Here is a 24852-nt window from a genome sequence, read left to right as displayed (position 1 = left end):
TCCCCAACCCACTGAGCGAGGCCGGGGATTGAACCCACATCCTCATGGATACTAGTCAGGTTCATTTCCGCTGCTCCACAACAGGAACTTCCTGTTCCTAAGATTCAGTGTCACCAAGCTGGGCTGTTGTAGCAAGACAGGAGGCACAGGCCTGGGCAGCAACTTCACTTCTCCCCTCCCCCACTGCAAGGTTCCACCCCAGAAACCTGGGCCCTAAAGCCTGGCCTGGAGGAAGCCCAACCAAACTGGTCAGCCTGGTCTGGCCTCCACTAGAAACTTCCAGGCCCTTATCTACACCATGACTAAATTTGGATCTCAAGCACAGACAATCAGCCTGGGAACTCCTAACAAATTCCAGCCAGGGCCAGCTGTTCCTGTTGATTTTTGCAGAGGAGGGAGATAAATTTTTCCAAATAAGAAGTTTAAATTAAAAGTAATAATTGGTCATTATAGAAACATTGGAAAAAGTGTGGCCCTAAAAAGAGAGAGGAAAAAAAAAAGAAAAAAAAAAGAAGTTAGATATCCGGCCCAACATGATGGTTGAGGATCAGGCTGTCTGGCTTCACAGCCCACACTATTACGCAGGGATGTATTTGTTTCGGGATGTATTTATTTCATGCTTTATTCAACTTTTTTTTTTTTTTTTTTTTTTTTTTTTTGCTTTTTAGGCCCGCAAGCATATGGAAGTTCCCAGGCTAGGGGTCGAATCGGAGCTACAGCTGCCGGCCGACACCACAGCCACAGCAATTCCGGATCCTTAACCCACTGAGCAAGGACAGGGCTCGAACCAGTAACCTCACAGTTCCTATAGTCGGATTCGTTTCCGCTGCACCACAAAGGGAACTCCTGTTCAACTTTTCTTAGACATCTGTTGTTCCTCCCTGCCCAACTTTCCTTCATGGCTCCACTTCGCCCCTAGCGTCTGTGATTTACCCCTCATCCCCCTCCACCTTCTCCCACCTCCCACCCCCCTCTACCCTTTGCACCCCCAACCCTTCCACTCCACTCCCTCCCACCCCATCTCCAACCCCCGGGCCCTAGGTCCACAGGTGCTGCCACTGGGTGGAGGTGAGCACGTGTCTTGGGTCTGACCAATCAGAGACCGGGATCTCCCTGGTTTCCATGATCAGTGAAGAAAGAGGCATATGATCCTGTTTGGTCCATGGAGGGATTGCTTAAAGGCAGGATGTAATCTGGACCTTCTCTCAGTTGTCTTGAGAAACTGCCCGGGAGTGGGGCACATCAGAGGGCAGAGGCAGAGGGGGAGAGACCAAGTCCTGTTGCAGCATTTCAGATTCTACGCAAATGCACCTATGTGAGTTCTTGGGTTTTGATATTGGACTTCTCAGTTGCCTGAACCTTTTCATCCCTATAGCCCAGGTCCAGGTGGGGTTCTGTCACTTGTAACCAAGTTCTGGCCAGTACAGGTGGCCCTCCATATCTGCAGACTCTGTGGGTTCAACCAGTCTCAGATGGAAAATATTTGGAAAAAAAAAATTCTAGAAAGTTCCAAATAGCAAAACTTGAATTTGCTGTGCTGACAAATAGTTACATACAGTATTTACATTGCATTAGATATGGTAAGTATTCTAGAGATGATTTAAAGAATGTGGAAGGATGTGCATTTATGCAAATACTATTTTATACAAGGGACGTGGGCATCTGTGGTTCTCTAGGGAGGGGTGGTAGTCCTAGAACCAATCCCTCGATAATACTGAAGGACAACAATAAAAGCTGGTTGTTCGACATTGGGGTTACTTATAGTTTCTCATCATTGTAAATAATGATGCACTGAGCATCTTTACATACAGAGCTTATCCTCAATCACAACTATTTCCTTGGGATATTCTTTCTTTTTTTTTTGGCCAATACCTTGGGATCTTTCTTTCTTCCTTCCTTCCTCCCCCTCCCTCCCTCTCTCCTTTCCTTCTTCTTTTTTTGCCATGCCTGCAAATTCCCAGGCCAGGGATTGAGCCCGTGCCACAGAGATGCCCTGAGCCATGGCAGCAACATCAGTCCTTAACCTGCTGCACCACCAGGGGATTCCATCCTTGGGATATTTTCCCAGGAGTTCCTTGGCAAAAGGATCAAACATTCTCAGGATTCTACAGACATCCTGCAAATTGTTTTCTCAAGGCTGGCAATGGTCTGTATCCCTCACCTCCATGCCCCAACAGTGTAGGCAATGGTGATTTTCCTTTTTTTTTTTTTTTTTTGTCTTCTTGCCATTTCTTGGGCCGCTCCTATGGCATATGGAGGTTCCCAGGCTAGGCGTCGAATAAGAGCTGTAGCCACTGGCCTACACTAGAGCCACAGCAACGCGGGATCCAAGCCGCATCTGCAACCTAAACCACAGCCCACAGCCACGCCGGATCATTAACCCACTGAGCAAGGCCAGGGATCGAACCCGCAACCTCATGGTTCTTAGTTGGGTTCGCTAACCACTGTGCCATGACGGGAACTCCGCAATGGTGATTTTTAAAACTGATTCCTAGAGAGACTTTTTTTAAAACAAGCCAAAGTTGTATTTGTTTGTTTGTTTGTTTGTTTAACAGGTGAATTATGTTAATATAAAACAGATAAAAACACAAAAATCAAAACACACAACACGCAAAAGCACAACACACAGGACCAGTGCAAACCCTTCCCAACAGCCCCCCCGCCCCAGGTTTTCAAACCTTTATTACCGATCCCCAAAGATTAGACTGTATTGGAGAGGTCACAGTATGGAAATCAGAAAAATAAGAAAAAGAGACATTTTTTAAAAGGTCTGTACACAGGTAGTGGAGGTGGGATGGGGTGGGGGACGCACACGTCATCACTCCAACATGGAATACGCAATGCAGAAGGGTGTCAGTGATTACCGCGGGTTTCTAGAACACTACCACGTACGCTAGTCCCCGGCCCATTTGTTAAAGTTGCTTTTAAAAAGGATTAAAAGTGCACAGACACTTTCATAAGGCACAGACAGATTGTTGTACAAGTCATCTCATTAGGGACTTGAGAAAGACGGTGAGACAATTACTGACAGATGCCAGGAGGCCATGTGTTCCTGAGCCGGAGTCCCTCTGCCAGGACCGGGGCAGAGATGGGGTCGAGTGGTGGCAAGTGACTCTCATCTGCCCAGACCTCGCACAACCCCATCCTCAACTGGAACTGACTGGGAGTTTTCTGGTGACCTGGGGATTGATTTCCAGCCACCAGTCCCAAGGCCTGAAAGTAACGAGTAGTCATCTCCCTGGCAAGACCTGGGGCGATTCTTGCCAGTGGGGTCTTTGAAGGGAAGGGTCTGCTCAAGGCTGTTTTTGGCAGCAGCTCACTGACTGCAAGGTGCCTGGCATTCTTAATGCAAAGAAGGCTTTTTGAAGCACGCAGGGGGCTCCAGGTAGAGAAAGCCGCTGTGCACTCCCTAAGACAGACCCCCTTCCCAAGGCAACGGAATGACAAGAAAGCCTAATAGATTCTGCCCCGAATGTCTCATAATGTCACTCCCTCTGACGTCAGAGCTGGGGCCCTGTCCTCTTGGCCCCGTCCTTCCAGCATCCTACACCTAGCACTCCGCAAATGTTTGTTGAATGACTTTGCATGCATGTGTACGTGGTTTTTATCAAACCCCGGAAGACTCATAGCCTGATCTCTGATGTACTCAGTAAACCTGAGTACCTACTCTGTGCTACCTACCACAGGACCCAGCACTGGACGGGTCAAATACAAGATGACAAATCTGTCTGCCTCCCGCTCCGCACCAGCAGCGCCCTGCAGTCCTTGTCTTTAGACCCCGGGGCCCAACCCTGTGTCCAGAACATGGGCTGTGCTGACCAGTGTTTGTTGGATGAAGGAAGCGGCTGCTCCAGGAAGCTAAATCCCAGAAGATCCCCAGTTCCGGGGATGGGTGAGAAAAGGAGAGGGTCTTGGTTTGCAAACAGCCCAGTTTTCTTGGTGGTTCAAAATGAGCAGGTACCAGACCACGACAAAGGGGGCATCCTCTGGTCTCCCTGTCCCACCCCGGGGGACCCTGCTTAAAGGGGTGGTGGTCACGAGATCCAAGGAGGTGGTGGGACAAACCTCTCCCTGAAGTGGCCCCACGTGGGCACCCCCATGTAACAGGAGGAGGCCCTTGGATGGGACCCCAGCCCACATATGGCTCAGCTGTGCTGGGAGAAGTTGGGCCTGAAAGGAAGGACTCCTGTCCTCCCAGGGTGTGGGTGGCAGAGGGGCCACGGCCTGGGGTTAGAACCCTCCACACAGGCGCAGGTGCCTGGCTCTCTCCAGGGGCTGCCCAAGTGAGCATCAAGAAAGCAAACTCAAGCAGGCTCGAGCTTTCTGTGCTCCAGGTCAGGCAGTGGAGAGCATGGGATGTGGCACCAGGCACTCCTGGGTTGGAGCCTCAGTTCTCTTACCTGCCAAATGGGGATAAAGTCACATAGCATTGGTTCTAAGGAGCAGAGCTTGTCCACATAACATGTCTGAATAGAAAGATCTGCAGAGCTATGGCATCTCAACAGTTAACACAGGCAGTGGCTTCCCTTAGTGGGGCCACAGAAGGTGTGTTTTGTAATTGGTGGCATCTTTGATACGCCTCAATATGGTATGAAGACCCACCTCCCAGGCCTGACATGCCGATAGCCCTCTCCAGCCCAGTGCCAACTGTACAATGGGGCCGAATGCAGGAGAATGGTTCCCTTCCATTTCTCCAACAGAATCTGGGGGCGGTGTGGGCAGCTCCTCTGCAGCGCTGAATAAATCAGTTTAGAGCATCAGGAAATGTCTGGTTTTTAGAAGATAAACACCCCCTTAATTCCTCTTGGAAACGGGGACGCTATTTATAGCAGCTGCAGAGCACGTGAAACAGGCCACCGGCTCTTTTCTTCCCAGGTAACAGGTTGCCAGACGCATGGGCTGGTCCACCTGGGTCCAGGTGCTTGGTCCCTGGGTTCCTGGTGGCGGCTACCCTGACCCTGGCTGGAACCAGAGGAAGCAGGAGAGAGGAGCTGACTCTTATAGGCCGCGAGACCACCAGCACTGGTGCCTGTGGCTCAATCCAGTCAGAGGAGCTGCTGCCTGGAGAACCACGGTCCCGGGGGGGTGACGAGCCCTCTCACATGGGCCCGTGCGTGGTGGCCTAGCCCACACCCAGCACGTGGGGGAAACGGAAGGCTCTAGCCGACCTAACTCTGCTGGCCACCGAGCACCGCCTGGATTTGCAAACTCCAATCTCGGCAAATGCTGGGGTTCCGGTCGCGCCACCAAAGATTCTGTTGCAAAGTTAAAATGTGGGCGTGTTTCCCAAGTTCACTAGGGCAAAAGAGCCAACCAGGGGTTCTCGCAGGGGCGGGAATAGGGTTTCTGAAGTTGAGATCGGGTCGGAATACCAGGTGGAAAAGAAGCAGATGGTCTGAGACCTGGAGCATCAGAAGGGCACGGTCTGACTGGTCAATGGGATGTGACCTGACCAGGGGGACCCCAGACACCCAGCATATGTTCGTTACATGAACACATAAGCTCCAAAGGGCTTCCTTTCCCTGCCTCCCTCTGTAGATGAACAGACTAAGAATGGAAATAAAAACGGTACCTGCTCTTGGCAAGGTGTCTTGGGCTTTGGGGAATGTTCTGCCGGTCCTAAGAGTGGAGTGGACAGGTGCCAGGCTTTCTCTTGGACAGATTGAGAAGTGAGAAACAGAGAGGCCTAGGGACTGCCTGAAAGGTACAGCACACGCCAGGGCAGAGGCAGGGCCCAGAAGGGGAGAGCAGACCTGCCAGCCTAAGTGTGGTCTGGGGGTCTGCAGCGACAGACCCAAGCAGGGGTGAGGGGGTTGGGGAGCAAGGGCAGGGCCAGGGTCCCAGGAAATGCCCAGCAAAGAGTCCCAGTGTCAGTATTTTCAGTGAGTGTCTTGGTTACTCGTGAACGACCTGATGATCCACTAACTTCTTAGTCATCGGCAGGGGAAGGGAAGCTGAGAATGAGAACAAAGACCATTTGCAAAGCCCTGCTTCCTCCCCCTACCTGGCCAGCCGTTTGCCCCGCTGATGCCCACAGCCAGTGACTGGTGCCAGGCCCGGCGTCTCAGCAGGACATGGAGAGTGGCCCTTCCCAGTCTCGGCTGAGTCCCCTGCCCCTAGGATTCTCTCCCTCTCCCAGGAAAAGGGAACCTGTTGCTTGTCTTCTCCATGGACATGGTGAGGGTGGTACAGACCGAAAGCAGCCCCGCACCACGTTGGGGGCTGGTGTGTGCTTATTGTCGGGCTGTGTGGGGGTGACGGGGTGAAGACATTTCTGCAGACGACACCCACCCAGAGCCCTGGCCCCAGCACCCAGCAGACTCCTCTCGGAGACTGAGTTCGAAACTCAAGAAGCGAACCGTTCTTTTATGTTTTCCCCCCTGGCAAGGAGTTGCTGCTCGGGAGCTGTAAACAATTGAGCTATTTTTTCCCCCCTCCCCTTAGGAAACTGGAGCATCCCCTTTTCCATACCCTCCCAGGGGGTTCTGTTTAGGCGGAGGCTTCGACCCTTCAACACAGCTGACGGCACAGCCCCAGCACGTGAACAATTTCCAGTCCCACTACTGTCTGGGCTCCGAATCGCACATTCCTTCGTGGTAAATAACCTCCTAGAGCCAGGATCTCTGGAGAAATACCTATGCGTTCTCTCTCTGTCATTCTCCCACGCTCCCCTCAACTCCTCTGGTCTGTCTGCCCCCCTCCCCTCCCCCTCTCTCACACACACGCAACCCAACCGCAGCAAAAGGCATTGCACAGAGGATACCGTTTCCCAGTGGAGAGGTCACCGTGGGACCAGGTGGTCTGCAAGGCAGTTCCTGAGCTTGCTCTTGGGACGGCCTTTTAGGGGCAAAGCACTTTCGAGCCAAAAGCAACCCTCACTTGGATGCAGACCCCCTGGGGGGGGGTGGGGCTCATCTCCATGACTGTCAGGCCCTGCCTACCCCTGGAGAGTGGCAGGCCAGGGGGCTGCACCCCTTGGATGCCCTGGTGGCCGTGGTGGTTGCCTGGCCCAGGGGGCTTCAGAAAGGTGACCTTGCTCTGGTCAAGGCCCGTCGGCGGGCCAGGCTATGGCCTGTAGATCTTAATGACGTCCTTGATGGGCCGCCGGCAGATGGGGCAGCAGGCCCGGGCCTGCCTCTTGAGCCGCAGGCCGCAGCCGTGGCACAGGCACATGTGTCCACACGTGTAGATGACCGTGTCCACCTCGCCGTCGAAGCACACCGTGCACTCGCCGTTCTTGCTGCCAGTCAGCTCCGGCGGGGAGAACACGGGGGACACTGGGGGGCTCAGCGGGGAGCTGGGGGCCGTCACTGTGCAAAGGGAGAAGAGGCAGACCTTGAGATGCAGTTCTCAGGCAGGCTCTGCCGGGGGCGAGGGGGGTCCCCGAGAAGGCAGGGCTTCCAGGGCAGAATCCGTGGGGAGACAAGTTTGGAAGACACTAACTTTGGTTTTTCTTCTGGGTTTTGCCCCCTTTCCTCCCCACAAGCATCCCAGCACCATTACCACCCTTTGGGATGCCTTATCCAGATGCTTCTCCTCCCTTCAGCTGAGGAAGAAGAGGATGCCTGGAGGGTGAGGGGGAGGTAGCTACCCTGTTTAGCCCCCAGGATAGGCTGGCACAAGCTGAAGGAGCCACGCCAGCTACCAGTGCAAGGCCCTGTCTCCTTGCACCCCCAGCCCCCTTCCCACCCCACCACCCACCCCAAGGGTTTGCACCTGCTTACCCAGGGATGATTCAGACGCTGAGGAGGACTGGTTGACGCTGAAGGCCATGTCAGAATCGCTATCGTCCTGGGAGCCGCTGAGAGACCCTGATGGGGAGGTGGTCGCAGGGCTGGACTGCAGGGTGCCTGAGACCAAAGAGACTCCCATCAGGGGCAGTGGGCGGTGGCCTCTGCTCTGCTAATCCCTGACTCTCCATGGCTTTGCACCTTCACCTCCTTGTGAATCTAATGGGAGGACAAGAACCCATCTCACAGGGTTCTGCTGAGAACGGATGGAATTGTACTAGCATGACAGACACTAGTTTCCACGCTGTATTTCAGAAGCAGCACTGGAGTTTTGTTTGGGGGCACTATGTCACCCTCACTCACATGATCCAGACCAGGCCTGTAAGAACTTCTACCCCTTGGTCTCCACGGTGGTTCAGGGAAGGGCATATACCTCAAGCAAGGCCATTAGAACTATTAGAAAAGAAGGGGCCATTCCATTGGGAGGTAAGCTTGGTGCTCTAGGGCCTGCCTGAGAAGGAAGCCCTTCTCAGAGGAAAACACAGAGGAAAGTAGAGCTTTGAGATGGAAAGAGAGGTGGAATCTTGATGACATCCTTTCAACACCTGGATCCCGCTGTTCCTGAATGCACCCAATCTACCCCCAGACTTCTGAGGTATGTGTAGCCTCCAAATTCCCTTTTTGCTTAGGGCACTGTGAGTAGGGTTTTGTTACCTGCAACTACAAGATTCCTGACTAGTGTTCAATATGGATGTGTGTTCTTCCCTGAATTCACTGTTGCTTCAGATAATGACGGGTTATTTCTGAGGTGAAGAGAGATGGCCCTCCCCCTCCCCCACTTGAGACAGATGGACAGATTGCACCATCAGGGCTGCTGTCAGATACAGATCTGGAGGGCAAGTCCCTGGCCTCCAAAAGCAGTCACTTCCTTTCTACCTTCTCCTACCTTCTCTTCCTGACTACTCAAAGGCACACCCTGGTTCCTCTGAAAGTGCTAGGGAAGAGGGGAGAAAGACCCTGGGCTTAGTTCTTGCAGCCCCCAGTGGGAACTTGGCCACTCATCTAGGCTGAAAGAATGCCTGTGCTTGTTGGTCCCTTTAAAAAACAAACAAAAAACCCCAAACCGACCAAATGACAACCACTGCCACACTCTTCCTCCTCCACCCTCAATGGAACATCAGCAATCACTGGCATTACTATTGTTACATATTAAACATGCTGCACATGGACAGTACCTGCAGGAAGTATTGCGTCCATCATTTCATCCTCACAACTACCCCAGGATGCAAGTAATTACTCCCTTTCTACACAGAAAGAAACTGAGGCTCAGGGATTCCATGATTTGCTCAACGTCTTCATGGCTGACCAGCTGCATGACTGGGACAGTCATTAATCTCTCTGCCCTTTAATCTGCTAACCTGTGCAGATGGGGATAATGATATTGGTTTTGAAGGGGCATCAGGAGGATAAAATTGAACGAGGTGACATATGAAATGTTTGTTTCTGTTGTCATTTGGACTTCTACTTCTAGAAACATGAAAACAGCTGGGCTCTCTGGGAACCTTTACTGATCACCACCACTGCTCTACCACGCTGGAGAGAAGCCCCTCTACTGCAGCGAACATCACGCTGGCCAAGTCGCCATTTGGGGACATTCGGACGTCCACAATCTGTGTCCTGTCCTCTGCCCTGCCCCATTCAAAGACCTCAGGGCCTGGCACACGGCTGGGGGAGGGGGGTGCTCTGTGTCTCTCTGGCATGAAGGCATGACTCAGTCTCAAAATGGGTGGTCCAAGCCTGCATTCAATTTTCTGTGGATGGTCTTAGGTCCATTTTCTCTCTTTAAATGTAGTTGCATTTACTTTTTCTCCTATACTTAATATGCATTAGATATGTAAATACTCTCTCTATATATAAAATGAATCATAACACTGGAAAGAAAAATTGCACTGACCATTCACCTGTCAAGCCCTGACACCAGCGGGTTGATGAGGAAAAGTGTGGTCCAGGGAGCTGCAACTTGGGCATCGCCGGGGGCACCAGTGAGAAATGCATCTTCTCAGGAGCCCACCCTTACTGAACCGGAAATTCTAGGTGAGGCCAGGTGGTTCTGATGCGCGCTCAAGTTTGGGGACCGCTGGCTAGGCTTCAGCAGCAGCTTTAGCCACCTACCCTGCGGCGCCCGGGTTCCCGGGGCAAGTCCCGCGCACGCGCGGTCGGGGGACTCACCGAGTAGGCGCAGCTGGCCGGCGGCGCCGCCGCGCACGGCGAAGAAGGCCCAGAGCGCCTGCGTGGTGTCGACGCACAGCAGGCGGCCGCGCGGGCGCCCGTTGACTCCCAAGAGCACGTCGCCGCCGGGCCGCAGCGTGAAGCTAAGCGCGTCGCCGCCGCTCGGCACCGGCCCGGCGCGCGCCACCACCCAGTACTCCTTGCGGTCGAGCAACGCGTCGGGGTCGGCAGGCAGCTCGGCGGGCCGCAGCCCGCCCGGGTCGCACGACGTGATGCCGAAGGCCAGCGCGCCGGGCGCCGCCAGGCCCGGGCGGCCCACCTCCACGAAGAGGCTCTCGCCGGGCCGCAGAGGGCGCTCGGAGAAGACGAGCGTGCGGCCGCCGTCGGGCCTCGGCGCGCAGGCCACCTTGCGGTCGAGCGACAGGCTCACGTCGGGTCCGCGCGTCGCGTGGAAGCGCAGGTCGGCCTCGAGCAGCGCCGGCGACGACGCGGGCCGCGGGCGCTCGCCGGGCCCGCACGGGATGGCGGCGGCCGCATGGTCGGCGGGCGGCGGGCCTGGGGCGCGGCCCAGCGCCAGGTGGCCCAGCTTGGCCACCACCTGGTTGTTCTCCAGCTCATTGTTGTCGAAGTTGGCCGCGTCGTGGCTGCTGGGCGGCAGACAGGCGCTGAAGCGGGCCTGGCCGAGTCGCGCGGGCGTCAACGTGTCGGCAAACCCGCTCTCTGCGCGGGGAGGGCAGAAGAAGCGGGGTGAGGCACGGCCCGCAGAGCCCGGGCCTTGACCTCTCCGCGCCCCCCCCCCCCCCCCCCCCCGGGCAGCCCCCACGCCCACCCGGGCCCGCCCCCTTCCTTTTCTTGTTCCTTTGTGAGTTTATGTAAAACCCCCAAGTGCACGGAACTGGATTAAGCATAATCCAAAGCGCACTGGACATACTCTTTGGGATGGACAGATGGGGAGGGGGGCTTCCTCTCTTTTTCCTCCCTCCCTCTCTACGCCCATCCTTCCATTCTTTCCTCTTCCTCCTTTCTGTCTTGTAGTCTACCCTCTCGCCTTCCTTTTTATCTTTCCTTCCTTCCTCCCTCTCTTCCTCGGAGGTTTTCATATTTTTGAACTTAAAGGGCATTTAGAAATCCTGTACTGTCTGCCTCCCCTACTGGAACATAAGCGCCAAGGAAAAGAGCAAGCCCTAGGGTCTGTGGCCTTGTTCTATGACAGGTTAATATTTTAAGGTCCTTTTCACACATTCTCTTATTTAGTCCTCATACAACCTGTGAGGTGGGTCCCGTTATCACCCGCCAATTAGCAAAGAAAGGAGCTGAGGCACAAAGGGGCTGGGGAATATGGCCAAGGCCACACAGCATCTAAGTGGCAAAGCGTGGACGGGAACCCTGCAGGGTGGGGTGTCTGGTTCCATGCTGCCTCTGAAAGAAGGCAGGGTGTGAGCCTGACCTCACTGCTGTGTCTGCATGAGGGAACACGATACCCTGGTGCTACTCTTAACACTGAACAGGTAAAAGTTTCTATAAGAAATGAACCCGTTGTATAGAACAGGAAACTAAGGGGTGTGTTTTAAAAGTCATAGTCATGAAAATGTTTTTGAATAATATTTAGTAATATGAAAAAAATGCTCTTGATATATACTCAGTAAAAAAGCAAGTAAAAATAGTGACGGTCGTTTAGGTAATAGAGGTTTTCATATTTGGTAGATTACTTGTTGGTCATCTCCCCACCTAGAATATGAGTCCCTGGAGGGCAGCATCTGTGATAGTCTGTTCACCACCATGTTTGAGGGCTTAGCAGAGTGTTTGGCCGATAGCCTTCACTCTTAGGTAGTCTCTTGGATGAATGAGTGAGTGAGGTCTCTAGAAGAGTTTGACTGCCACCCTGAATAACAAATCAGGGAAAGAAAGTATACTGAAGTGATTTTAGTGATTAAAAAAAAAAAAAAAGTATTCTGAAGTTCCTGTCAGGGGTTAAGGAATCCGACTAGGAACCATGAGGTTGCAGGTTTGATCCCTGGCCTCACTCAGTGGGTTAAGGATCCAGTGTTGCTGTGAGCTGTGGTGTAGGTCACAGACGGGGCTCGGATCCTGTGTTGCTGTGGCTGTGGCTGTGGCTGAGGCTGTGGCTGGCAGCTACAGCTCCGGTTAGACCCGTAGACTCCATATGCTGCGGGTGCAGCCCTAGAAAAGGCAAAAAAAAAAAGTATTCTTGTTAACTACAACAAGTAAACAAAGCAAGAAAACTGTAACTCAAACTTTTAAAACCAGAACACTATGGATTTAGGATTGGCACTTGCCGTCTCCCTCTACAAGGATGAAGTCATGAGCTGCTGCCCTTCAACACCCCCAGGAATGAGGCACTCTGTGCTCTGGGAAAAAACTGGCAGAACAGGTCTTCAGCTAGTTAGATATTTTCAGGAGAATATTATATGAGCCCAATTCTTTCATCTCTTCCTATCTTAAAAAAGCACTAAAATCCTTCATGGTGATGTCTGCTCCTCGTGACTAGCAGTAACCACGAGACTAGCAGCCACCTGCAAAATGTGTGCGTGGTTGTGTGTCCCTCCCCGCTTCACCAAAATCACATGTATGCTGGCCTCCCCCTCCCCCGCCTCCGGAGCAGTTTCAGGGCTCTCTGAAATGCTGCCTCCCAGGCTACAGTCCTCATTTCGCCCCCCAATAAAATTTAACTCGCAATTCTCACGTGTATTTTTTTTTTCAGTCAACACCACTCTAGCTAAGATTTTGTTACCCTCCTGTGATTTATATCATGGGAAAAATACTTCTTCCTCCTTAGTTTTCCAATATAAAATTAAATCATAATAATGAACATAGTTTTTCAAAAAGCGTGCCCCGACCACTGGTGAGAGCTTCATATGTCACTCCCTACTCCGACTCTCTCCATCCAGGGCAGAGTATGCAAGCTGGCCATCCAGGTTCAGTTGGCTGGCTCACAGACCTGTCTAGTTGGCCTCCTGGTGTTTTTCTTTTTCTTTTTAATTATTTTTGAAAAATAAACATATACAATAGTATAATGAATGCTATTTATCCAGATCCGACAATTCGTCATTCATGGCCAATCTTGTTTCATTGAAGCCCTCATATTATTTTGAAGCAAATCCTTGACATGTCATTTTAGCTGAAAAAATTTCAGTATGGCTCTCTAAAATTTAAAGACCTTATGATACCGTGTGCAAGAATATGCTTTTTTTTTTTTTTTCTGTTTGAATGAAATGCCAAATAAAGTCCCCTCGTTGTCATTGGTGTCTTTTAAGCTATGTTTGCTTCTTCATCTTTTCCCTCTTTCCACTGGTTTATTGAATAAATCACCACTGGTCTTCAAAAGTTCTTTTTTTTTTTTTTTTTTTGAATTAGTGGAATCAGGAAATTTCACCGAAACTGGATTTATAGGTTGGAACATCAGGTCTAGTAACACAGGGCCTGAATGGTGGTGGGTCATTAATGGGTTAAAGCTTGCCTTTTTGTTGAGGATGTTTGCTCTCCTTGCCCTTGGCCCTGACTGGCCCCTTCACCCATCTCAGCCTTGCTAGGGATCCTTGGGCATTTGACTTGTCTTGCATTAGAGGATGCTTCCCCATAACCTGAGGGAAGAAGGAGGACTGCTCTTTAAAAGGTTGGTCCTTTTAAAGAGCATATATGTGTGCATGTGTCTGTATCCATCTGTCTATACTACTGTATCCGTGCTATGTGTGTGCACAGGAAATCAGGTTTGAGAAAGGTGTAACAAAGGTTAACAGTCATTATCTCTCCCCGGGTGAGTTTATGAGGGACTTTGCAGATTTTTCTATATTTTCCAATTTTCTACAATAAACATGAGCACTACAGAGTTTCATCATCAAAGACCCAAATATTTTTAAAAATCAAGTTTTTAAGGAATAGTTAACAACGTGGGGAAATGCACATGCTATAAAAGCGAACATGAGAGGATACAGAACTGAATATGTGATTTGATTCTAAGTAGGTGGAAAATATATGCATGAGATGCATGGGAAAGATATAGGAAGGAAATAAGATAGAAATTTGAGCGTGGTTATTCCTGGGTGGAAATTTGCTTCTTTATAGTTTTCAGATTTCCTCATTTTTCTCTAAGGAACGTATTAATTTTGTGATAAAAAAAAAAGCGTGAATAAAAGTAGACAAAAACAAGTTCTTTTCTGGAAAAGGCATTTTAGGCAAGTGGATGTTTCTGGGAGCCTCTCGGTGTAATGCACTTTTCCAGGGCTCCCTGCCCTCCCCAGTCATCCTAAGAGGCCAAGCCTAAAGGCGTTGGCTGCGGCGCACCCCGGGGCCTCTGCTTTTGCCAGCACACTCTGCCTCTCTCCCCACCTGCAAAGCTCCTCTTCTTGCCCCTAACAGCTCCACGTAAGAGCTTGTCCTTCAGTACTGCATCCTGATGAAGACCATGGCCTGGAGATTTTAGGTTCAAATCCCGGCTTTAGCCTCTCCTGGCTATGTGACTTTAGGTAAGCTAAAGTCTTTCGTCTCAGCTTCCACAGCTTAAAATGGGTTAATGGCAGGAGTTCCCTTCATGGCTCAGCGGTTAATGAACCCAACCAGGATCCATGAGGATACAGGTTTGAGCCTTGGCCTCACTCAGTGCGTTAAGGATCCCACGTTACGGTGAGCTGTGGTGTAAGGTCGCAGGGGAAGGGAGAGGTAGGATGGGTAGCACAATTATCTCGGGTTTTTTTTTTGCTTTTTAGGGCCGCAGGCTAGGGGTCGAATCAGAGCAATAGCTGCCGGCTTACGCCACAGCCACAGCAACAGAGGATCTGAGCCACGTCTGCACCTACACCACAGCTCATGGCAAAGCCGGATCCTTAATCTACTGATCAAGGCCAGGGATCGAACCCGCACCCTCTGGGATACTAGTTGGGTTCTTAGCCCACTGAGTCACAATGGGAACTCCTATGCACTTTTCTTTAATGCGTCTTGTATTATGTGATTTAAAAGTAAGAAGGAAAGAGAATGAAGAGGGCCTAGGATAGACTCCAGTGGGCGGGCCAAGGAGGGGAAGAAAACCAAGAGCTTTCCAGGCCCTGAGCCATGAGCAGGTCAGAGGCGCGGAGAGGTCCCTGGTGCCCGAAGCGAGAGGCCTGGGAAGAGGATGGAGACCACGGCTCTGGATGTGGAGCACGAGGCTGAAGGGTGAGCTTGATAAACCTGGAGTGAGAAGGGTTGATGAGGGCCCACGAGCACCGGCCACCCTATGTGTCACTGCTGCAGCTGAACGACTTGCGTAAAGCACCTGGTGGTGACCTAACCCGGGAGAAGATGACATTGCAGGGCAAATCCTCTCCCTGACAGAATGGGCTGTCGAGGTGGACCCTGCCTGACTGGGTCCTTGATGATTCTGGGGGTAACCGGTAGAGCCCAAATGCGGAACGCCCACAGCATCCATGTACTCCTGCACACGTTACAAAGCCTAAAGAACGAGAGAAGGTGTTTTTGTGGTTTAACCTCCAGAGAGAGCCCTGTTTGCAGTCCCTCTACATTGCGGGCTGGCAGGTGCCCCGCTGTCTGAATTGTGTAACGATGCACCAGGTCACGGACCCACCCATTCTTGTCTCCCTCAGCTTCTGAGCAGGTTCCGTTTTACCTATAACTGCAATCCTGTGCAGTGCAGAAGAAGAAGCTTCTGGGAGCACAGCTCTACACAGTGTAGACTAAACACGGTAGAAAAGATGTTTGGGATTGATCTCTTCCCCAATCCTGACACTGCCAACTACAATGCATCCTATTGTTTGAACAGTAAAGTAGCATGAAAAACCAGAAGGTGGCGTAAACCAATGAAATCATGTTTCATTTACTTTGGGGTCTACTCCTACTTTTTTTGTTATATCCTTAAAGAAAGTTGACTTCGTTCCATTTGTATTTTTCTTTTTAATTTCACTGGGGTGAGCCGAAGAAGGACATGGAGTTGGGTGGTAGAGCCAACACTTTTTTATTTTTGCAGCATATGGAGGTTTCCAGGCTAGGCATTGAATCAGAGCTGCAGCTGCCAGCCTACTGCCACAGCCACGGCAATGCCAGATCAACAAGCCTGGATTTTGAGATTCTATTTATGTATGTATGTATGTATGTATGTATGTATGTATGTATGTATGTATGTATGTCTTTTTAGGGCTGCACCCACGGCATATGGAGCTTCCCAGGCTAGGGGTTGAGTCAGAGCTGTAGCCACCCCCCTACAGCAAAGCCAGATTCAAGCCACATCTGCGACCTACACCACAGCTCATGGCAACACCAGATCCTTAACCCACTAAGCGAGGCCAGGGATCGAACCTGTGTCCTCATGGATGCTAGTCAGATTTGTTTCCACTGAGCCAGGACGGGAACTCCAGATTAAGGCTAGACTTTGTGAGAAAGCAGTTCTCCTGCTAGATTTATTACGTTGGCGGAACATGGGACTGGAGCTGCTGGTGGCCTTGCCCCCCGCTAGAGGGAGAGCCAATAAAAACTACAGTGGAACATGAAATAAAGGCACGCCAATATTCTGGGTGCTGTGCCTTGGGCCGCTGCATCAAGCCAGGCTTTCACGTAGCTATTACCTGGAATTTTCAGTCACAGGAGACATTAATTCCCTTTTTTTTTCCTTTTTTTTTTTTTTTGCTTGAGTGACTGGTTTCTGTCACTTGCAACCAAAGATTTCTGGCAGTGTGGCCTGCAATGCCACGGCCTTGGGCTGGCATTGCTTGTTCGGTCTGACCACCTTTCTACCACTGGTCAGAGGAAGGATAACAAGGCCTTGACACTGAGCTGCCTGGAAGAGGGATGGGGCTGCCTCAGGACAGCATGGGGCCTGAACCCCAGAGCCCTAGGAAGGGGCTTCCTCAGAGAAAAGGGAGCCAGGAGACGGGAGATGAGTGTGCATGACCCAGCTGAACCTTCCCCTCCTGGGTCCAGGAGCTGCTAAATTCAGCAGAAAGTAACTTCTCTTTGGCCCAGAGGAGCATCCAGAAAAATCAGAGGCTCCAGGATGGACCACTCTGGGTTCCCGTAAGCTCATCCTGGTTGGTGCCTCAGAGAACAGTAAACTAGCAGCCACAGGCTGCCCTGTGGAGCAATGTCTCTAGCAGAGCAGTTGGCATGGGAGCAACCCCGGTGTCCACCCAAGTGGGGAGCATTAGGAAACCAGGACCCAGATAGACAGACACAGAGATATCTGAAAATGGGGCAGATGAAAAAAGAAAAACAGAATCAGAGCCTAAGCACAATGTCATCCATCTATACACACAGAACATATACAACTACATTTTTTGGCCACACCCACAGTATGCAAGAAGTTCCTGGGCCAAGGATCAAACCCATGCCACAGCAGCGACTGGCACCACAACAGTGACAACACCAGATCCTTAACCCCCAGGCCACCGGGGAACTCATATTTTTAAAGATACGCACATGTGCAAGGGCTATGCCAAACAGCAGAGTGGCGCCTCTCTGGGCAGGGGAAGGCGTGAATGGGAGCGGGGACTGGAGATGAAGCAGAGAATCAAACAAGAGAAGGGGCTACGATGTCTGGTGATGATACCGTGCCCTGAACTGAGAGCTCTGAAGAACTCAGCTCGGCACCCGGCAGGGAGGAGGGACAGGCCCCCCTGCGAAGAGGATCAGCCCAATCACAATCCTGGTTGTGCCCTGGGATCATTCGAGGAGCCTGGACAAGTCCAGATGCCTGGGAGCTACCCCGAGGTTCTGATCTAATTGGTCTGGGTGCAGTCTGGGGAGTGGGGTTTTCAGAGCCCCCCCCCCCCGACCACCACCACCAGGTGACCTCCATGTGCAACCACAGCTGGGAACCACCAAACTATAGGGAGACGCACCAGGGTTCTAATCCTGGTTCTGCCACTCACAGGCAAGTCACTTCCCTTCTCCGAGCCCTGGATTCTTTATCTAAAGGGGGCAATTTCAAAGTCACCCTATCTCGAGGAAGGACTGAGTGTCACAAGAGGGGACACCCTAGGGTCTGGCCACAGAGAGGCAGTGCCCTCTGCTGCAGCTGGACCCTCTTGCAGGAGGATGCTGAGCTGAAAGCACAGCTCCATCAGGTAAAAGAAATGCACAAGACCTATGAACCCCTTTTTATTTCTGAGACCTCATTTTGGCTCAGGTTCCAGGGCAAATACAGCACACCCTGCCCTACCAGATGGGGAGGACGCTTCCCAGAGGAGGGCTGCCAGATAAAACACAGGATGCAAAGTTACTTTTGAGTTTCAGATAACCAGCAGATTCCTTCATAAGTATGGTCCCAAACCTGCAGGGGGTGTGCTTGTACTAAAGATGGCATTCATCATTTTTCTGAAAGGCAAATGTGACTGGGCATCCTGAACGTGACAATCTCACCCCGATGCTGCCTTAGCCTGCTGGAGCTGAGGCTCTATCTATTCAGTGGGACTGAGAGAGGTAAGGGAGGGCTAAGGGGTCCCTATTCTGGAGTTTCACAGCCGAGACCCTCTCAATGAACTATGGGACCTCCTTGTTCCTTGGGAGGAAAAGGAGGCCAGAGGGAACTCCACCTGCCTTTTTTTTTTTTTTTTCGGTCGTGCTTCCGGCATAGGGGAGTTTCTGGGCCCAGAATCGAACCTGCACCACAGCAGGGACCCAAGCTGCTGCAGTGACTGCACCAGATTTAATCTGCTACACCATAGAGGACCTCCCGGCTACTTTTTATTTATCCACTTCATATGGTGGATGCCCCCCTCCGAAGCCCAGTTCTTCCGGGAATTGGGGGGAGGGGGAAGGACCCCATTTATGGTGGGGTTTCTGGGGTTCTTGCGTTGTGCTGGCAACAACGGAGTCCTGATTACCTGGACTCAAACCATACAAAATCATGTCTGTTTGGATTTCTTCTTGTTTTTATTATACTTTTTTTTCTGATTATAAATCATTGCTGCTAACTTGGGAGGGGCTGAAAGAAAAAAAAAAAAACACCACCCCTCGTCCCTTTACCCAGCTGTAACCAATGTCAATATAGTCTTTCCCTGGGAAGGAAATATTTCCTGAGCTTTGACCGCATGTCAGTAACTTCTCCATTATCTCATATAACCTTCGGAAAGGAAAATAATGTTATTGCCCTTTCCGATTGTAAAAGTAATATAAGCCCTCTACCTATATATTAAAAAAGATAACTCGTAGAGGTTTAAAGAAGGAAGTGAAACTCACCTCCGACCCCATCGCCCAGAGATGATATTCCTTCTCATCTCATTTGCCCTTCTGCATGGATTTGCGAACATTGTGCTGGGTGCTCCCAGGCACCCAGCACCTCGCAGGCACTACGTGCAGAGGTGGAAACTGAGGCTCGTGTCTGCCACCTGCCCCTGACGTTCTAGGGGGCTCGCTCCTTCCCTCCAGGGGGCGTGGGATGCTGGAGGGGCTCCATAAAGGCTCCTTCAATGAACAAGTGAACAAATGGGGGCAAGAGCCTGTGGCTCCTTGCGGGTTTGTTCAGTCTCATTCCCTCATCAAAGGCTGCTTCCAATTTGCATTTAAAAAAAGACATCCTAATCCACTGATGCTGATTATGGAGTGGCTGTGATTTCTCGGCTGTTACCCTGAGACGTGGGCTGTCCGAGGGAGCAGGTGAATGAGGCGTGATTGTTTTCCTGCTCTACAGGAAGAAAGAGCTCCAAAACAGACGGACAGGGGATCTCAAGGAGGTTTTAGAAGCCCACATTTCCTGGAGGTGAAACTCCAAGCCCTTCCATGGAAAACAGCATGGGAGAACACGGTTAAAATGCCCAAGTAAGGCCCTAGCTTGGAGGGTGGGTAGCTCTTCATCATTTGGTCTGCCTCAGCCGGGACTGCAGACCCGTGCTTTGGCCCACGTGCAAGCGGACAGAGATGCTTCTTTGCTGTTATTTCTTGAGCGCCTTTTATGTACCAGGCGCTGTGCCACATCCCTTTCATGTACTATCTCCTGTCTCCCGCCTCCCTGCCAAGAATCCCATGAGGTGGGTGCTAATTCATTTTATAGATGAAGAAACTGAGGCACAGAGAGGTTCAGTCACCTGGCCAAGGCCACACAGCTGGCGAGTGCAGAGCCAGGTGTGGAGCAGAGGTCTGTACAACTCCCAACTCTCTGCTCCTAACTGCTCAGAAATTCTGCTGCCTTCCTTCTTCTGGGGAGGGGGGGAGCCTGGACGCATGCATCTTCCCTCCGCTCCCGATGTTGTGGGTGGTGGGCAAGGGGCTCGGGGCCAGAGTTTCCCCTCCAGATGCAGGGCCGAAAGATCAGAAAGGGCCCAGACATTCTAAAATACAAACTGTGGTACATCCAGATCATGGAATAGGCCTGAGCAATGAAAAAGGAACAAATTTCTGATACACACAGCAATAGCTTGGATGGAATCGCAAAGCTCTTGTGCAGAGATTAAGGAGCCAGACGTGAATGCATATACTGTTTGATTCCATAAAGTTCAACAAGAGGCACAATGATCTAAGGTGAAAAATCAGAACAGGGCTGTCTCAGAAGGGCAGGCAGGAACTTTCCTGGGCGATAGACAGGGGTATACATGTGTCAAAACTCAAACTTGAGATCTGGGCAGTCACCGCAGGTAAATGACACGTAGGGATATGTCCCCTGAGAAACCTGAGCTCCTTTCACCACCACCACCACCCCCAGAAATGGAGGCTGGGTTGGCTCAGGTGCAACCTGTGAGTTCAAGAGCTAAGGTCCAAACAGAAAGCAGGTCAGTGGTTGCCAGGGGCCGGGGGGAGGGGAGAATGGGAAGTGACAGTGTAATGGGTATCGGATCTCCCTTTGGGGTGAAGAAAATATTTTGGAACTGGATAGAAGTGATGGCTGCCAACTGAATGCCACTGGACTCTACACTTTAAAAAATGGTACTTTTCTGGTATGTGAATTGTACTTCAGTTAGAAAAAAGTCTAAAGAGAGAGAGAGAGACAGAGACAGACGGAAAGCAATAGGGTCTTAAGATAAGAGCAGCAGACTTCTACCCCCACGAGTTCTTACGAGACCAGAATTTCAGCATTAGCGGCTGTCTTATCTGTTGGATTCAGAGTCACACTCTCTGCCTGCCTACCCAGTGGACCCTGAGCCCCTTAACCATGGACCTTGATATGATGCTTGTGATTGCTCGCTGCCTGGGCAGGGTAGCTAGGAGAGGATTAGGGCATATGTTTGATTGCTGAGTAAGTGGACTGTGAGTGAATGAATGAGCTCATGAATAAATACATGTGCAAATGAGTGAATCTATGAATGAGTGAGCGAGTGAACAAAGGAAGGAAGAAATGAGCACAGGAATGGATGAAAGGCGTGAATGAGCAAGTGAATGAACCCAGGCCAGACCCCGAGGGTTCCAATCCTGCCTTTGCAAGGCAAGTCCTTTAACCTCTCTGAACCTCAGTTTTCTCATCAGAAAACAGGGGTGGCCTTTTGTCGCAAGAAATAAATGACTTGAAGAGTGTCAACTGCTTAGACGACCCCTGGCAAAATGAGCCCCTCGTATCGGAGAATGTTAGATACGCATCCAAGGGCCCCGGGACCTACTGCCTGATCCAGGCGACGCCGCCCTATCCCCCTTCCTGCAGGGACCACGACCTACCGAGGAGCTGCACCTCGTCGGTGATGCCATAGACGTCGATGAGCGCCCAGAGAGGGCCGCCCACGGCCACGCCGCAGTGGAAGAGCACCGGCTCGCCGTCGTTGACGCTGTAGAAGACTCGGCCGTGGCGGTCCGCCCAGTAGGCCAGCACCGTGTCGCGCAGCGCCAGGTTCTCCGGCAGCGCCTTGGCCCAGTAGCCGGGCCGTGTGACGAGGTCGGGGCAGGCGTACTTGGGGATGTCCTGGGCGCTCATGAGCGACGGGTCGTGCGCCGTGAAACCGAAGCGCAGCGCGCCGCTCCAGCCCGGGCGCACGGCCACCAGGCGCAACCGCACCTGCTCATACAGCCGGATGGGCCGCTGCGTGAACGTGACCCCATTGCAGAAGCTGTTGCGTCGCGTGGCCCGGCGCGAGTGACCATCCAGCCGCACGTTCTTGCCTTTGGCCTGCGCGTGGAAGCGCGGTGCTTCGCCCAGGACCGGGCGCCGCTCTGGGCCGGGGCCGCAGCAAGGCCGGGTGGCCAGGAGGCGTGCAGGAGGGCTTGTGTCTGCTGGAAGAGACAGGCAGGAGGGTTAGGCCCCCTCGCAACTCTGCAGCCCCGATTTGTCTTTGAATAATCATTTCCATTTTAAAATTCCATCTTAATGAGATCAGTCACCGAGAAAGTTCTAGCCCAAGGTTGCCACGGCAAAGTCACGATCCCCACTTCGCAGATGAGCAAAGTGTGAGGCTTTGTGTGTGTGTGTCCCCGTCCAGTGAAGTACTGTTCCAAGCTCTTTCACTCCCAGACACGCCAACACCACTGAACTTGTCACAACGGCCAGACTGGGGTCAACTGACTTATCCGTCCCCATCCAACTGCTCCACTTCTAGAGGCTTCCTCCAAAAGCCACTTCTGAGCAGCAAAGGCCCTTAAAGGCAACAAGGGCCTTGGATTCTTGGGGAGTCATGGTGGAGGGGTCTTCGGTTGCTTTGCTCTGTGTAATTTTTATGAAAAAATAAGGCGATTTCAGTGCACTCTTGGGACCCCCCCAGGGGAGCCTGGAATCCTGGCTCTCTGGCCCTTCCTGGCTGTGTAACAGGCGGCAGACCCTGTCTCTTCTCTAGCCTGTTTCCTTGCCTTGTATAATGGGGACATTGCCTAGCTCACCTTGCTGCTAAAAAAAAACCTGTGTGGATAAAGTTCCTAGAATACTGCCTGGCACAGCATGTGCCTCACAGGCAATTAATAACGGGATCATAATACTGACGTTCCAGAGGAAACCCCAGCTGGAATTCTGACCCCCCCCCCCCACAGAATCAGGACTCCGATTTCACTTTTACCCGTAGAAAACGAAAGCGTTCTTTCTAAGCACGGATGGCTTTTCTAGAGCATACACCTTTCATAATTCATTTCTATGAGAATTTTGCCCTGAAGGACCTGGAGAATCTTGGGACAGTCTCCTTTCAAAGGAGCCGGCCGCTGGCCACACACAGGGCCAGGTCTGGAAGTGGGGACCGCATCCTTCCCACCTCTCCTTGTGCATCCAGGGGCAGTGCCTGGGAGGCTCTGGCAGCCCAGAAGGAGGCCGGGTGGGTAATTACTGCAGAATCTCTGCTGCTCACTCACAGCAGCAGCTGAGTACAGTTTTCATGGCAAAGGCTCACAGATCACAGACAGCCCCTGGCTCACAATGGCCTGTAGAATGGCGACCCCAGGGAGTGAGAGGCCCCTGCAGGGCCACGCTTCCCACTCCAGCCATGGGGTTCACTGTGCTTTAGGCACATGGTGGGGGTCCATGAACACTGAGGCTAATGGAAGCGAGGATAGGAGAAAATGAAGGGGGAAAGGCAAAGATGAGGCAGGCATGCCGTGGCTCCCCTCCCCAGGCCCCAGGGGAAGCAAGCCCCTGTCGCTGAGGTAGGAATTCATGCTGGGAAGCTGGGAGACCCCTCCCACAGAAGCCACGGACCCACAGAAAACAGAACACAAGAAATAAAGCCCAGAATAACTAAGAAAGGGGGTTCCCATTGTGGCTCAGTGGTAACGAACCCAACTAGCATCTGGGAGGATGTGGGTTCTATCCCTGGACTCGGCTCAGTGGGTTAAGGATCCAGTGTTGCCATGAGCTATGGTGTAGTCGCAGATGTGGCTCAGATCTGGTGTTGTTGTGGCTGTGACTGTGACTGTGGCTGTGGCCAGCAGCTATAGCTCCGATTGGACCCCTAGCCTGGGAACATCCAAGTGCTGCGGCTGTGGCCCTAGAAAGAAAGAAAAAAAAAAAAAAGAATAAATGAGAAAAAAAAAAAAGTTAAGGGCCTTTATTCAGTCATTCAACAAATGTTTAGCGAGCACTTAGTATAGGCTAGAATCTGTGTCAGGTACCGGAAATACAGCCGCCACCAAGATCAATAAGGCTCTCACTGGGATGGAGCTGACATTCTAGGGGGGCGAAGTCAGGCAATAAATAAAACATCCTCTGCCTGGAGGGATGCAGTCAAGGGAGGGGGCAGAAAGGAGGGTTATCTTAGACAGAATGTTCAGGGAGGGCTTCTCTGATGAATGACCTTTGAGCAGAGGCTTGAAGGAGGGAAGAGGGGTCCAGGAGTTGACAGCAAGTGCAAAGGCCCTGAGGTGGGAATGTGCTGGTGGGGCTGGATGGCATCAGCCAGTGTCAGGAGCGGCAGGAGATGAGAGAAGAGCTGGAGCAGTGGGGGCTGGGGAGGAGGTCCTGCGGTTGTGGTTTGTTTTTTATGTAATCATTTTGCTCTGAGCGAGATGGGACACTATTGGAGGTTTAGAGCAAGGAGTGGCAGGAATGCTCAGGCTCTTGTGTGGAGAGTGGACTGCTGGCCAGGGGGGTGGGCAGGGGAGCTGGGGGCTAAGACAAGGCTGAGACGATGGTGACTCAGACTGGGAGGGGGGCAGGTATGGGTAACGGTGGTCTGAAGGGGTCTGCTTCTGAATATCTTTGGAAGGTAGATTTGGAGGTTTTAGTTCTTTTTTTTTGCTTTTTTTTAGGGTCACACTCGTGGCATATGGAGGTTCCCAGGCTAGGGATGGAACTGGAACTACAGCCACCAGCCACAGCCACAGCCACAGCAATGCAGGATCTGAGCTGCGTCTGTAACCTACACCACAGCTCACGGCAAAGCCGGATCCTTAATCCACTGAGTGAAGCCAGGGATCGAACCCGCAACCTCATGGTTCCTAGTTGGATTCATTTCCGCTGCGCCACAATGGGAACTCCTGAAGGTTTTAGCTCTTAATGAGAGAAATAAAAAACATTCAGTACACAGTCACCCCTCTGTGTTTTCGGGTTCTGTGT

The 24852-nt window shown here is 51.8% G+C and overlaps 1 protein-coding gene across 4 annotated transcripts in view; it reads right to left on the bottom strand.

Annotated features, from left to right (window-relative positions):
* Nucleotides 1-2222: 2222 nt before the first annotated feature.
* NEURL1B (neuralized E3 ubiquitin protein ligase 1B) overlaps nt 2223-24852 on the bottom strand; it is a 42906-nt gene continuing 20276 nt past the window's right edge. Inside the window, exons 2-5 of one of the 4 annotated variants that reach the window (XM_047789039.1) lie at nt 21546-22094; nt 9960-10679; nt 7725-7850; nt 2223-7310 (exon numbers count right to left, since the gene is read on the bottom strand). In XM_047789039.1, the coding sequence (XP_047644995.1) occupies nt 7066-7310; nt 7725-7850; nt 9960-10679; nt 21546-22094 (1640 nt within the window). In that variant the 3' untranslated portion in view covers nt 2223-7065. The remainder of the gene's footprint in view (nt 7311-7724; nt 7851-9959; nt 10680-21545; nt 22095-24852) is intronic. The other 3 variants (XM_047789114.1, XM_047789183.1, XM_047789269.1) reach the window with 3 other exon arrangements.

This window comes from Phacochoerus africanus, chromosome 1, assembly GCF_016906955.1.
Source record: "Phacochoerus africanus isolate WHEZ1 chromosome 1, ROS_Pafr_v1, whole genome shotgun sequence".
Classification (NCBI taxonomy): Eukaryota; Metazoa; Chordata; class Mammalia; order Artiodactyla; family Suidae; genus Phacochoerus; species Phacochoerus africanus.
Note: the sequence above shows the minus strand (reverse complement) of the source record. Positions and strands in the feature narration are given on the sequence as shown.